Source organism: Mycteria americana, chromosome 4 (assembly GCF_035582795.1).
Source record: "Mycteria americana isolate JAX WOST 10 ecotype Jacksonville Zoo and Gardens chromosome 4, USCA_MyAme_1.0, whole genome shotgun sequence".
Taxonomy (NCBI): domain Eukaryota; kingdom Metazoa; phylum Chordata; class Aves; order Ciconiiformes; family Ciconiidae; genus Mycteria; species Mycteria americana.
Window position 1 is genome coordinate 15,770,977 of NC_134368.1, and position 14,259 is coordinate 15,785,235.

Below are 14,259 nucleotides of genomic sequence, written 5' to 3' on the forward strand. Positions count from 1 at the left end.
AAATCTCTCCTGACTCTGTAAAGCTACAGAACTCTCCCCAAAGCCTTGCTGCTTTTGCTCTCTCCTTCATTCTTTTTTTTCTTTCTTTTTTTTAAACACTCTACTGTATCTTTAAATGTTTGAGGTTCCAACATTTACAAAATTCTTCATTCAACACCAAACTGAGACAACATGGGAGTCCATTAGTGTGCCATTTCTATTTCAGAGTGCTCATCAGAACAAAAAAGGCCAGTTTTTCATTTCATAATAGAAGAAACAGGATAGAGTGAGTTGCATTAATTTCATGCTAAAAGATTATTAAATTTAAGTTTCAGAGGCTGATTTACACTCTGCAGGTAATTTTGCAAGCAACTGAAAATGTTAAGAGTTATATTCAAATCAAGTTTTTAGGAATAATTTTCAAAGCTCAGTTATGTTCTGCAAACATCTTGGTATTATAATCAGGCTCCTTCCTTCTTTGTACACTCCTATTTTTAATGCATCCCTATAATAAGGAAAAACCAATTTTCAATATTTTCTCAATCATAATGTGATGATATATTGGAACGTACAACTGACCATAGTAATTTTAGTGGGGCAGAGTATACAGCAGCTGTGATCACACAAGCAATTTTTTTTTATATATAGAACCTAAAGAAAGAACAAAATATTCCCGTCTGTGTCTGTGAAACTGAAGCAAGCTATATGGAAGCACTGAAAATTTTCAGTTAAATAGGTGTACGAGGTTTTTATTAGATCTACATAGGTTATTGAGTTACAGAAACATATGGTCAGACACAGCGACTACTGAACAAAACCTAGCCACAGAATCGGTGTTTTTGTAAGCCAAACTGCAAACACTGTACGTAATAGAGAGTCATGAAGACTGAAATCATCTTTCATTCCCAAATGAACCCTACATATAGTGGCTGACGCACAACAGCAGGATGATTTGGTTAGGTTTGTATCACCATGCATAATGCTATGTAGGCTAGTTTGTCGAAGAATTTCATTTATTTTAAAAAAAAAAATCAAAGCAACAGTTAATTTTACACATACACACAGACAAACAAAAAAGGTGAGGGAAAAAAATTGCCAAGAGAATCTCTCCTATTGGAATATTCTGCTTTTACTGTGATATGAGAAATACTGTCCAGCCTGCATCCCTACAAATAAACATCCTTTGTTGCAACCAAGTAACATGTCATACCTTTTTCTGCCTTGCTTGTGTTATGTTTTTCAAGTAGGAGGTAACGAGGACTTTCAGGAAGAAAAGGCAGAATCACGACTTGTATCAATGAAGGAACAATGATCGCTCCAAATAAGTAAGGCCACCGAGATTCCTGCAAATGGATGCAAACATAAGTCAGTAATACTCTCCCATAGTGATACTAAGAAGGAAAATAGCTTTGATAGGAAATGTTGTAACTTTTCATCATTCAACATATTGTGTCAGGGAGCAGAGTGATTGATGTATTCTGCCTGAGCTTAGTAAGCAGTTTGAACACTTCCCCCTCAGATCACCTTACTCAGGGGCCAAGGAAGACAGAATTCAAGCTATCAACTGCCTGAGCATGGAAAGAGAGAGGCAGGGAAGCTGGAAAACAGCAATACATAACATGTTTTTCCTTTCCACCAGCATCAACAACTATACATGTAAAAATATGATATATACTCAAATATATATTCTACAAGTCATCCCCACTCACAGTAGTATCACTCATTAGCTTTAAGAAACAATATAACCCTATTTTCACATAGTTACATATACCTGCATGTTGTCTCTTCGTCTAATCTAATTGATCTAAAAAAAATATATATGTATGGATCTATTTGGCTCAGTCCTCTAATTGTCATAGTATGGGTAAAATCCTGATAACACTTCAGCTAATCTGCAGTTTAGCACAGTTTTGTGGTTCTCGGTGTAATGCAGGCAGTGACCGTTCAGCATTTCACAGCTGCTGGGAATGAACCAAGTTGGGCTGAGGTCTCACCACAAGCCTCTTCTACTTGGAAAAAACACAACATTTGCCTTACAGGTACAACTAACACACAGCTGGGCAGTTTTTATTTCCATTCAGAAAAGACAACGTACACAGTTCAACACAAGTAGAGTGAAAGACAGCTATATAATTTAACAACAAACAAGATATCTGGCTAACCTGAGGAAGGTTATCTTTATGAATGTTTTCTCTTGCAGCCATTGATTCCACCTCTTAAGCTGCCTTCCATGCTAATTTAAGCATAAAAAATGGGTTTCACCTATCCCCCTGCTCAAAATCATAGAATCATAGAATATCTCAAGTTGGAAGGGACCCATAAGGATCATGAAGTCCAACTCCCTGCTCCTCACAGGACTACCTAAAACTAAACCATAGGACTAAGAGCATCGGCCAGATGCTCCTTGAACTCTGACAGGCTTGGTGCCATGACCACTTCCCTGGGGAGCCTGTTCCAGTGACTGACCAGTCAGAGAATCACAGGACCTTAAAGACATCCTTTGGTTCTATGGTAGTGTAACTAAGAACAATACATTATACTGTTTCCCACTCTGAATTAGCTAACCTAGTTCAGATGTTCAAAGGGAACACTGACAGCCCTGTTCCCAAGTCCATGAAACAGTACTTTTTCTATTGCCTTGCAAGTGATCTGCTGGAAGTCTCCAGCAAGGACCCGAAACACAAGAGCCATCTGCAGCATCCCCACCAGTGCAAAGCACTGCTGACCCCTCTCTGGCACGTCCCCCCTACAGAAGGCAGGCAGTTTTAACCTGCCAGTGCCCCAGCGCGGCACCGGCAAAGAGCACAAGGTGCAGCACTATCCAACATTATTTATACGAATCTACTCAACTGCTAGCAGATTTCAGATACAACTTGACTTACATAAATTTCTTTGAAATCAACTGAAACAAAGTTGTTAACATCCTCAAACACATTCATTATTTAAAACCAGCTACAGCGGGCGACCTGAGCAAAGCTCTTTCAGGAAAAGGCTGGGAAAGGCAGCAGAGAGCTCATCCAGCTCTCCGGGCTTACTCTCAAGACAGGATACTTTCAAGTAGCTGAAGGAGAAAGGTGCCAGCAGTATTATTTTTCTCCTGCAAAATGGCCCTTGATCTGTCCATGTTCTTAAGATGCCTTCTGTTCCAACTGACTGTCAAGATGAAATTTTTTGGTTGTTTTCTCCAAGTTCCACATTTATCGATTTAAATCAATGCTCTCTAATTCGAGACTTGGTTCTTAATTGAAAAGTCTGCTGAGACTGCAGTGGGCCTACTGTTCAGGCATCACGTCTAGCACATTTTCAAAAGCTTGGCTAGATCAAAAGCAGATTGCGCTGCATCCTGGCTGACTGAGCTCCGAGAGGCACCGGCGGTTTGGATCCCGTCCCTCCATCAGAATGAATCCATCCACTCAGAGCCCACATTTCTCCAAAGAGAGCTGGATAAATTTTATTCCAACATCATTTTCCACAGTTAAATCAAAGGTCAAAAGCTCCCAAAATACTTTCTGTTGATAGTTTTTATTTTATGTCCTCCCACTTCAGCAATGCAACTGCTAAAACACAACTTACTGCACGGTACGGGCTGTAATCCAGGCCTCCAACCTGATTTGGGGCCTGAGATAACTTAATAACATAGAACATAGAATATGCAGAGTATCTCCTAATGAAACTTTTCACCTGCCCTTTAAGTGAGGTTTGTTTTTTTTAAATCTCCTGGGATAGGAAAACAACTTGAGAAAGGGGTTTTTTTTCAAACAATTTAAAGCTCAAGGTTATCAGTCTTCCTTAGAGCCTCCATTACCATGAGGACTTAAAGATCCTATTTATTCATTCTGAATTTTATTTTTGTTTACATGCAGCTGAGTGGAGAACTTTACCTAATATAGGAGAACCATGAGTGGTTAACAATCTGTTTATATACAAATAAGCCTCAGTCTTATTTTGAAAATTAGAAAATTAAACTTATGTTAAGACTTTAAGATCAGTTAATAAATCATATTGTAAAAGTTACCTGTTTGTAAAGACTAACTTAAGACTAAAACAGGTCAGTTGTACTGCCTGTTTTCTATGTCTGCCTGGAATCAGACATTTCTTTCATACAAAGTTGTTAAAAAAAAAATTTATTGTTTTATTTAATCTCTATCATTATTTCCTATAATATACATACACTTGCTATGTACCATGTAAAAAAGTTTATAGGGAGTTAGAACTTTTTACAATACTTCTAGATAAAGATCTTACTCTTGATCAGCACATCATATTTCCTGTAGTTTTTTTCCACAATGCCAAGGACACTTTTTAAAGGGAAAAAAAAAAGTCTCTCCTGCATATTGTTGTTAACATTCTGCCAACCTATGGAGACTTACTCAGAATAAGCTTTCATCCCTTTTAAAGTCTCCCATAGTGTATGGTTTTTCAGTTGGTCACATTTCTCTCAAATAACTCTTCTGAAAGTGTTATTTTGAAAAAGCTGTGAACGAGATTGAACTTCTGAACTTACCCTTCGCAATAAATAACCGATCCTGACAGTATAATAAAAAGCCCTCTATTTTCACAACATAAGACACTGAGCTTCCTTTATTTCCTCTATGAAAGATTTCTGGTTTACTTTTTCTTATGCTAACTTTTAAAACCTTGAAGTGAAACAATCATAAATATGCTCTGACTTGCCATTGCTGGCATGAGTTGATCAGTAAGTCACTGAAGTCAATGGAAACTTCTCCATCCATTTCAAAAGTTTTTGGATGACACCTATTCAATGCTACAGAACACGCATTCTACTTGCTTTTATCTTAATTTACATTATTCACATTCAAATTCTTCATCCCACTACAGAAAAGAAATAGGAGGACTAAAATGAGTTTAAAAGGTCCATACCTTTGTTGGTCTGAAAGTATAAAATTGCTGAAAAAACAAGCTGAGTAAGACCCTATAAAGAGAATTAAAAGAAGCAGGGAAAAGAGGGGTTCCCTAACCTTTTTAAGAAGGAATAGGACAAGATACAAACTGGGACAATGCTCAGAAGCAATAATAAGGTAAAGGCAGAAGACAGCGTAGGCATGACTTGGAAGACACATTAACACTTCACCTCAGTTGTCGTCAGTAAGGAAAAGCACACAGGCACTATCGAGAGAAATGAAAACAACCACATCCCATTTTATCTCAGGAAAAACTTAAAAGAGCATTAAATATTTTAATTACAGGGGACCTGACTCATCACCTGCTCAGAATCGGTACAAATAACATGTCAAGATGGTAAGACTTTAATTTTAAACTGTCACATTATGGATATTTGCTTAGGCTGGAGCATGAAAACCCCAGCTTTGATCTATTTACAAAAGACAGTTAAATAGTAGAGCGAGTTTGACAACCACACACTCATTCAACGGTTGATATAATAAAGTGCAAAGCTGCAGAAATACGGGGGGGTGTGGGGGGGTGGGGGGGGGTGGGGAATGGATAAAGCACGACATGGATTTATCAGCTGCAAGTTAGACAAGATTAAATTATACCAGAATACAGTAAAGCAAATGTTACCATGCCAGAGATTCATCAGCTAAAGTGCAGAAAATGGAACTTACTGTAACAATTAAAAGGTGGAAAAGAAACTGGCATGGGGAAAATGTCAACAGGCACTGCTGACAGCTGAACTATTGGTCCATATGAAGTTCAATGACCTATTTAAGCACTGGTTACATTTAATATTTTCCCTAATTAGGAAGATTTTGGTAAAATTTGAAGACACTTTCAACACTGAAAAGGCTAAGAATATGCACATATATATAAAAATTTTAAAAGAGAGAACTGAATCATTGACAAGGTCATACAACAGAGGTGGGAAGAACTGCTGTACTGCCCTGTACGTGGGCACTCATTTTTGGAAAGATCTAGTAAGGCCAATTAAGTATTCCAGTACAAAACGTATGACACGATAAAAGAGACTGAGTAAGGAAATACACGAGTGCCACAGGCTCTACTGTCTCTCTCTCTAAATAATTTTATTTATTTATTTAAAAAGCATAATCTGGACATGCATCCCACTCCCCATTCCCAGCTGGGTATCAAGCACTACACCGCAGTCAGGCTCCTTGTTTGCTCTCTGCCCCGAGTTTGGTTTCCTCTGCTGTGGAGACCCCCACGTCCAGCTGAGCATCCCTGACCCCAACTGCCCCAGGGCACGCTTCCCACATCCCTGTCTCCTGTCCGTTCTAGAGCCACGGGGAAATTACTGCACCCCAAACGCAAGCCCCAAACACCTTCTCCTTGGCAGCAGCCTGCACGCGGGGTAGCACAGGGCACTGCCCAGAGGACTCCAGCCCTGCTTTGCATCCCAGCCTAAACAGCCACGCCGTCTCACAGAGCTATCGAGGGCTCATTTAGCTTTACTGCTTGAAACTGGCAGGAGATCGTATCAAAATAAATACTCACTCTCTCATTCAGTGCACAGGATGAACTGTGATCTCTCAGTGAGCAGATCTGTTTACCAGTCACTATTCCAAAGTTCTTTAAATATTAATTCTGGAATTAATTCCTTGGGGGGGGTGTAGTTATGATGGGTTTACTACAGCACTGAACACTTTACAAACAGCAATGATTTTTTTGTATAATACCTTTCCCATGTAAAATGATATATTTTATTTATTTTACATGTGGGGAGCAAAGAGACAAAAGCCTCTTCCATCCAATGCAAGATACTCAAAATGTCCAGGAACTAGTGATTTGGCAGTCTCTTTTTCATGCTCCTGTAAGAAGCAGGAACACATTGAAAACTTCAGTTTAGCAAAATACAATCACACACAGAGAGACAAAAAGAATTACATCTAGCATAATTTGTAGATGCCCTGAAGCATCTTGCCTTGCCTCCTGCTGCAGCCCCAGGAGTTTTCTGTGTCACATCTGCCAGTCCCACAGGGACATCTAAGGTACCCTAAGGCATCAAAATGATACTATATGCTTATGTTCAAGTAATTGAATCTTATCCTCTTTAATAGAAAGTTGGCATGAAAACTTCATATCATATCAGAAATATTCTGTTTGCCACACCAAAAAATCTCATTCCTGCTCCGAACAGACTGAATAGACTTAATTGTGTGTGCAAAGCTGAGAAGCCTGCACAAGTCCAGTATTTCTCTGTTAATCTATTGCTGTGCCACATAAGACACTGCTAAAGGTAAAGGACAACCTCCCTGGCCTGGGGCCAAGGACAGGAAAAGCATCGAGATAGAACTCATTTCTTAGCATTAGAATTGTCTTTTCTTCCTTGAGTCAAGGATATGGCACAGAGGTGATGAGCATGAGGCAGCTGAGAAATGAGTACATCTTCTGTACCTCCGGCTTCAGACCAGCTACTCACATAACGTGCAGGACAACTACCTTCCTCTTACCTTCCTCGTGCCACTCCAACCACCGCTCTACAACCTCCTCTGCCTGCAGAGGAGGACACTAACCTCCCTGTCTAATAGTTGCATCCCTGCCAGATACAGTTTTCTCTTTGCATGACCATTCCTGTAACCCACTTCTGTCAAAATATGTTTTAATAACAGAGTTATGAATTGCTTACCTTCTCGTTTAAAACAGAGCCAACCCAGATAGTATGTGTATTTCACCTCTGTTCTGCACCCACATGGACATTTATTTTTATATGTCACTACTACAGATATAGCTCTGACAACAAGATTACTGAAGTCTCAGTGTCTTCCCAGGTATTAAACAGTACAGAAAGTTACCAGATTTAAGGCTGTATGATCCTAAGCTAAAATTCACAGAAGTCAGCGGGAGGTTTTTGTTACTGAATAAACCACCTTTGGATCAGGACTTAAAACAGCCTTGAAAGTGGTTGGCGTCCAAACCCCATGATCTTCTGTTCATTAAATTGCATGTTAGATCATGTTGTACATATTGAGAGGGAGAATTAAAGTGTCTGTTACAAGTTCCCAACATGCTTTTTGGTCCAACTTTTTACTGAAGTAACAGCTAGCTTTTTACTGAACACTCAAATGGCATAATTTGTCTTCACTGCTTATTAATTTCTGAGAAAAGCAAAAATTTGCGAGAAAAGCAATGGGAAATGGTGAGCTTTCAAAGGCGATTATTATCAGCAGCCAGCATATATACTTGAGCTTCTTTAGAAAGAAATATTAGAGGCACGTTGGAGCTACGCAAAATTTCAGACAAACTTCCTTTCAGCAATGCATGTAGACTCGGGTTAACTTCCATAAATAATATAATATGAAATAGTAAATTAAAATAATAGTAAATTAATATAATTGAAGAGGATAAGATTCGGTTGCTCGAACATAAGCATATAGTATCATTTTGATGCCCTAGGGCACCTTAGATGTCCCTGTGGGACTGGCAGATGCGACACACACAACTCCAGAGACCTGCATGCTCCTGGGGCTGAGGCAGGAGGCGAAGCAAAATGCTTCAGGGCATCTAGAAATTATATTAGATGCAACTATGTTTTTGTGTGATTATATTTTGCCAAACTAAAGTTATAAAGGTTAGACTAAGGTATATCAAAGTTAAGGAAAAAAAACATAAAAAAACCCCAAAGCACATTTGTTGTTTTTAAAAGAATTGAAACCGCTGAATATTTAATCTTGACACTTTTTTAATGGTAATATCTGTTTCAGATTTAAAAAATCTCATTTTAATTTGACATTTATTTTAAGTTTAAAAAATCCTTTAAAATACTAATCATGAGTATACCTCCTGATTTTTTTTTTTTTGCCAATGGTTTCAAAAGCAAAATAAGAAACACAAGTCTAGAAAATACACCCTACTACTCAATACAATGACTGCCTGCTACCCTATGATGCTTGACCAATTTACCACAGCATTAATATCCAATTTGTAAAGGACAATTTTACATATTAGGAAATAAATTTGCAGTAATGGGTGATTTTACAAAGGACAATGGAAATTAAAACTGAAATGTTAATCATCCAGAACCTTCTAAAAGGTTTAAACCGTGGTTATCTCCCCAGCGTGCAAAGCACACTGGGAAGGAAGTCACAGGTCAAATAATTTTAGATTTACTGCTTAATAACAGATTTGTAAATATTATCAGATACTCAAGCACTAAGGAGACAGGCAAATCTTCATCTAAAAGGTTTACTTGCTCATAAACTTCTGAAGCAGAGTCCAGCTAACACAGAGTAAGATGAGGTTTGTAGACAGGATACTGTCTGTTACTAGGTCAACTACAATAAGTGAAAAAGTCAACCTTTTTTAAGTCTGACAAAGAGGCAAAAAGTCAAACCTTATATATATATAAGGTTTGACTTTTATATATAATATAATATTATTATATATTATTATATATAATATAATATATATTATATATATATATTATAATATATATATATATATAAAACTAATATAAACAGTTGCTCTAAGTTTAGTTATATGTGTTAACTGTGTTTCAGTGGCTCAAGAGAAAGCAGTACGACAAATTATAAGCAACTGCTCTCAACTTCCATGGTATTTTGAAGTCTTTACTTCAGACCTGTTGAAGGACTTTCCATGAAAGCTTGTCTATTGCTTTTCCAACTGACCTAATTAAACAGAGTATCGCTACATAGAAACCTTATCTTCTCAAGGTGGGCACTGTTTCAACTGTCTATAAGACACTAATCCTCACTGATGATAAACTGTCATCCAAACATTAGATCCTCTGCCATTAAACCTGTTGTTCAGCAGTTAAGTCTAAAAATAAATATATATATCCCCCCATAGTTCTCTTTCTTCTATAACCACACTTCCACTTCTATATTCAGACAAATTCTCTCCTGCAGGATGCTCCCCTTCACAGATGCAAAACTGCAACATCTGAATATTACGTATGGCCAATCAGCCATGTGTTGTTCCTAAAACTTCAGGAATAGAAGTCTCACAGCACAACTTTAATGGACTGAAACTCATTTGCAAATATGAAGACTCACAGCTGTTTTCCCACGCATTACTTAATGAGTTCTGTACAGAAAAGGGATGAATAAATATCTTTGTGTCTGTCTGGGGGAACCGATAAAACATTGATTTATAATCTCCAGTAAATACATAATCTCAGCTGGTCCGCAGTAGATATAAACAAAATACCTCATTTAATGTCTCCATTACAAATATATCAACACCCACCACATCCCACCAACACTGCTGGTGTAACAGAGCAGACCTTCTCTTCCCATGGGTACTACTGAACTATGAATACGCAACAACCCAGAGGGTCCTGGCAGCGTTTCTGTACCCTTGTCAGCACCCCCAAGGCCATGCATCTCTAGCCTGTGGGTGCAGAGCAGCTTCCCTTGGCTGCATCAACTATTAGGTGAGGTGACCACCAAGCCCCTGATCAGCAACTCACAGCTTGTAATTAAGTGCAAGTGCCTTGATAAATGACACAGAAACTGCTTCAGCAATAAGAAACTCCCTGCCCTATGTGTTACTGTGAAGAGATGAAGGAAAATTCCCATTGCTAGGTCAAAAAAGGAACCCAGTGCATACTTTAGAAAGTATTGACATCTTCAAAATCACTACCTAAAGCAATTCTTAACTGGCATGTCTGGTACCAGTTTGGAGGAAGTGCAGGCAGATTTCCATCCAGATACACATAATCAATCCAGGCTCAGAAAGGCATACAAACACCTGCTGAAATCGGCAATTAGCTGAATAAATGCTGAAAGGTTTTCTTGTTCTGGGTTTCTGTGTTTTTTCTTTTTGTTGTTGTTGTTGTTGGTGGTGGTAGGTTTTTTTAAAAGATTGTATTCAGAAGTTCCTTTCTTTGTAAGGGTGTTTTTCTGAGCTATTCTAAGCAGATACCATGCCACTATGGATTTGAGCAGCCATTTACAAGCACCAATGTATCTCCTGTGTCCTTAGCAGAAGTTTTAAAATACTCTTCTGGGAAGGCTCTAGCCTTTAAGTCAGAGTTTTGCATTTTACTACAAGAATATAAAGAAGCTTTGCTTCTGTGCTTTTAAGAAACACTGTACAAGCTCAGCAGTCCAGAGGAATGTCCAGGGTAACTTGGAGTCACCTTTTGCAAGTCTGTCTCAATGGCAGAGCATTTACAGGAGTACTTGAAACCACCTCCTCAAACTCTTGCACCAACCTTAGGTGACTCCTGGTCAAAAAAAAAAAAAAAAAAGAAATTGGGGACCAGAACTGATAAGCCAAATTCCTAATTTATTTTTCCCATGTCCTACACTAATTTTTACTCTTAAGTTCTTACTAAGAACTAGCAATTTATATACTACAATAGGCTCCACAAAGCAGCACGTTTCTAAGGATATAAACTGTCCACTGAAATTAACAGGACTACTCACATATTTGGGCATACAGTTTAGTTAAAGTCACTGAGCTCAGGTTTAAGAGCCTTAGGAAATCACTCTTCAAAAGTTCAACACGAATACACAGAGATCTTTGCACTGCAAATTGTTATATATAATTCTGTGTCCAGTTAGTACTTCACAGAATCACAGAATAGGTGAGGTTGGAAAGGACCTCAGGAGGTCATCTGGTTCAACCTCCCTGCTGAAGCAGGGTCACCTAGAGCCGATTGCCCAGGACCACGTCCAAATGGCTTTTGAGTATCTCCAAGGATGGAGACGTCACCACCTCTCTGGGCAACCTGTGCCAGTGCTTGGTCACCCTCACAGTAACAAAAAAAAGTGTTTCCTGATGTTCAGAGGGAACCTCCTGTGTTTCAGTTCGTGTCCATTGCCTCTGGTCCAGAGCCTGGCTCTGTCTTCTTTGCACCCTGCCTTCAGGTCAATATACATTGATAAGATCCCCCTGATAAGATTGCATATATCAATATACATTGGTAAGATCCCCCTGAGCCAAGCGCCTTCTCCAGGCTGAACAGCCCCAGCTCTCTCAGTCTTTCCTCAGTGCTCCAGTCCCTTCGCCATCTTAGTAGCCCCTCTCTGGACTCTCTCCAGTCTGTCCATGTCTCTCTCGTACTGGGGAGCCCAGAACTGGACACAGCACTGCAGGTGTGGCCTCACCAGTGCTGAGCAGAGGGGAAGGATCACCTCCCTGCTGGCAACGCTCCTCCTAATGCAGCCCAGGATCCTTTTCTTTGCCACAAGGGCACGTTGCTGGCTCGTGTTCAACTTGGTGTCCACCAAGACCCTAGGTCCTTTTCTGTCAAGCTGCTTTCAAGCTGCTTTTCCTTTTCTGTCAAGCTGCACTTTTCCTTGTTGAACTTCATGAAGTTCCTGTCTGCTCATTCTTCTATCCTGTCGAGGTCCCTCTGGGTGGCAGTATGACTCTCTGGCCTATCAGCTACATCTCCTAGTTTGGTGTCCTCTGAAAACTTGCTGAGGGTGCACTCTGCACCATCATCCGGGTCATTAAGGAAGATACTGAGCAGGATTGGACCCAGTATTGACACCTGGGGTACCCCACTAGTTACTTGCCTCCAACTAGACTTTGTTTTACCTTGTTATATTTCTAGAATATAACTAGACAGAATGAAGATGTTACGTTTTTCTTTTCTACACAGCCAGATGTTTGAAATCATCACAAACAGGACACTTTGGGAATTAGAGTGATTCTGGAAAATGCTAAACTAGTGGATGCTTTAGTCCTACTCCAATGGAAGCTACAAACACCTTTTTATATTCTGTCAACAGCATGCATCCATGAGGCATAAACTGCTTTCATTTCCAAGATGCTTCACACAGTGGCAAGAGTTCACCTGCGTAAGTTCTCCTTTGTCTCTTATTGCCACAAGAGCTCTCGGTTCTATATTGTGAAATAAATTCTCACTCATATCTTGAAAGATAAATATCTTTAACTATAGTCACTATCATGGCTAAAGGGGAAGATAAACATATAGAACAAAAGAGCTCACAGAAAAATATGAGGAAATTGGTTGATTCATACTTTGTGTTATCATGCTAATGTCTAAGATTCATTTCAAGACCATCTCCAACAGACCCTTTTGTCATTGGTGTCCACCTGCAGGCTGCAGGTCCCCAGAGCAATTCTGAATTGCTTTCTTTTCTCATCTCTAATTCACTGACAGTTTTTAAGGAATCCTTGAATATGAGTCAAGAGTCTTAGGAAGAAGGATCAGTTAAAAAAAAAAAAAGAAAAACAAGGAAAAAAGCACACTAAAAATGACGTTTTGACAAGTAAAATCAAAGCTTAGTTTTCAGAACAGCCTTCAGCTACACAGGCTGTACAACCACCTATTCTATCACTGTCTATTTTAGTGCAAGTGAAGGAGTACTTTTAAAAGAACTTGGTAAAGCAAAATGAAAATTTCCTATACAAACTTTCCTAAATACACAACTATCTATCACTTCAAATATGTCATTTTTAAGAGGTCTTGTAAAGAAATTTAGAGTTTGACACGGCATCTACAGAAGTTCTTAGTTTGATTTAAAAAAAAAAAAAAAAAAACACGAAACCCAAACCCACAACTATTCCTTGGCAAGGTCCACCTGGATAAAGAAGAACTAACTTGAAAGGGACTCATCACAGAGATCTTTCCTTACTAGACATATAGTACAGTGTCTATGAAGGTCATTAGTCCTTTCCCAAATTTAGCTCATTTTACTGTAGAAATTGATATTTATATCAACGCCAGAATTTCTTTGCTAAAATAATCAGTTGTGGGGGGAGGACAGTTTGGCCAATATCACTATGTGTCACAGACTTACTTCCAGCTAACTCCTTTTTTTAAAAACAGATAATTTCTAGCCAGATATGCATTAAAGCTGCTCAAATTCTTCAGAAAAGTGGAATGTAAAACTGTAATTCATGTTCTTTCAATGACAAAGACAACATCCAATTAATAAAGTTTGTAACCGTAACCGCTTACATGGCAGTTTTGTAACATGGTATATTCCAAGTATGTTTAAAAAAAGATCGAGGAAAATCCAGACAAAGACAGCATGTCATTTAAAGACAAATTTGCAGTCTTCCCTGGTGTACTTTGTTTTGCATTGCTTTAAGTGTTTACCCAGCATGGGGTTACCCCTAGGAGCTGTCAAGCCTTAACCCAGCCTTTTCTCCTCAAGAAGCCACTTCCCATCTCTGATCATTGCTGCTCCCTCCTGTACCTTATATGGCTCGATTACACTCTTTTTAAAGCAGGATGACCAAAACTACCTGCAACATTCAAGAGATGGACACATCAGGAATTTTACAGTTTTTCTGTCTGCTCTACATTTTTTTTTTTTTCTGGAAACGCCTACCGTAGGAATAGGGATTATTCAGAAAGTGTTACCGTAATAAGTCTTAGGATGCAAGCAAAGCAAGGTT

General features: G+C 38.9%; 1 protein-coding gene across 1 annotated transcript in view; it reads right to left on the bottom strand.

Annotated features, from left to right (window-relative positions):
• The window catches only part of SLC2A9 (solute carrier family 2 member 9), a 109,604-nt gene that overhangs the window by 69,559 nt on the left and 25,786 nt on the right, over window positions 1-14,259 (bottom strand). Inside the window, exon 6 of the mRNA XM_075499175.1 lies at window positions 1,190-1,322. Within this exon, the coding sequence (XP_075355290.1) occupies window positions 1,190-1,322 (133 nt within the window). The remainder of the gene's footprint in view (window positions 1-1,189; window positions 1,323-14,259) is intronic.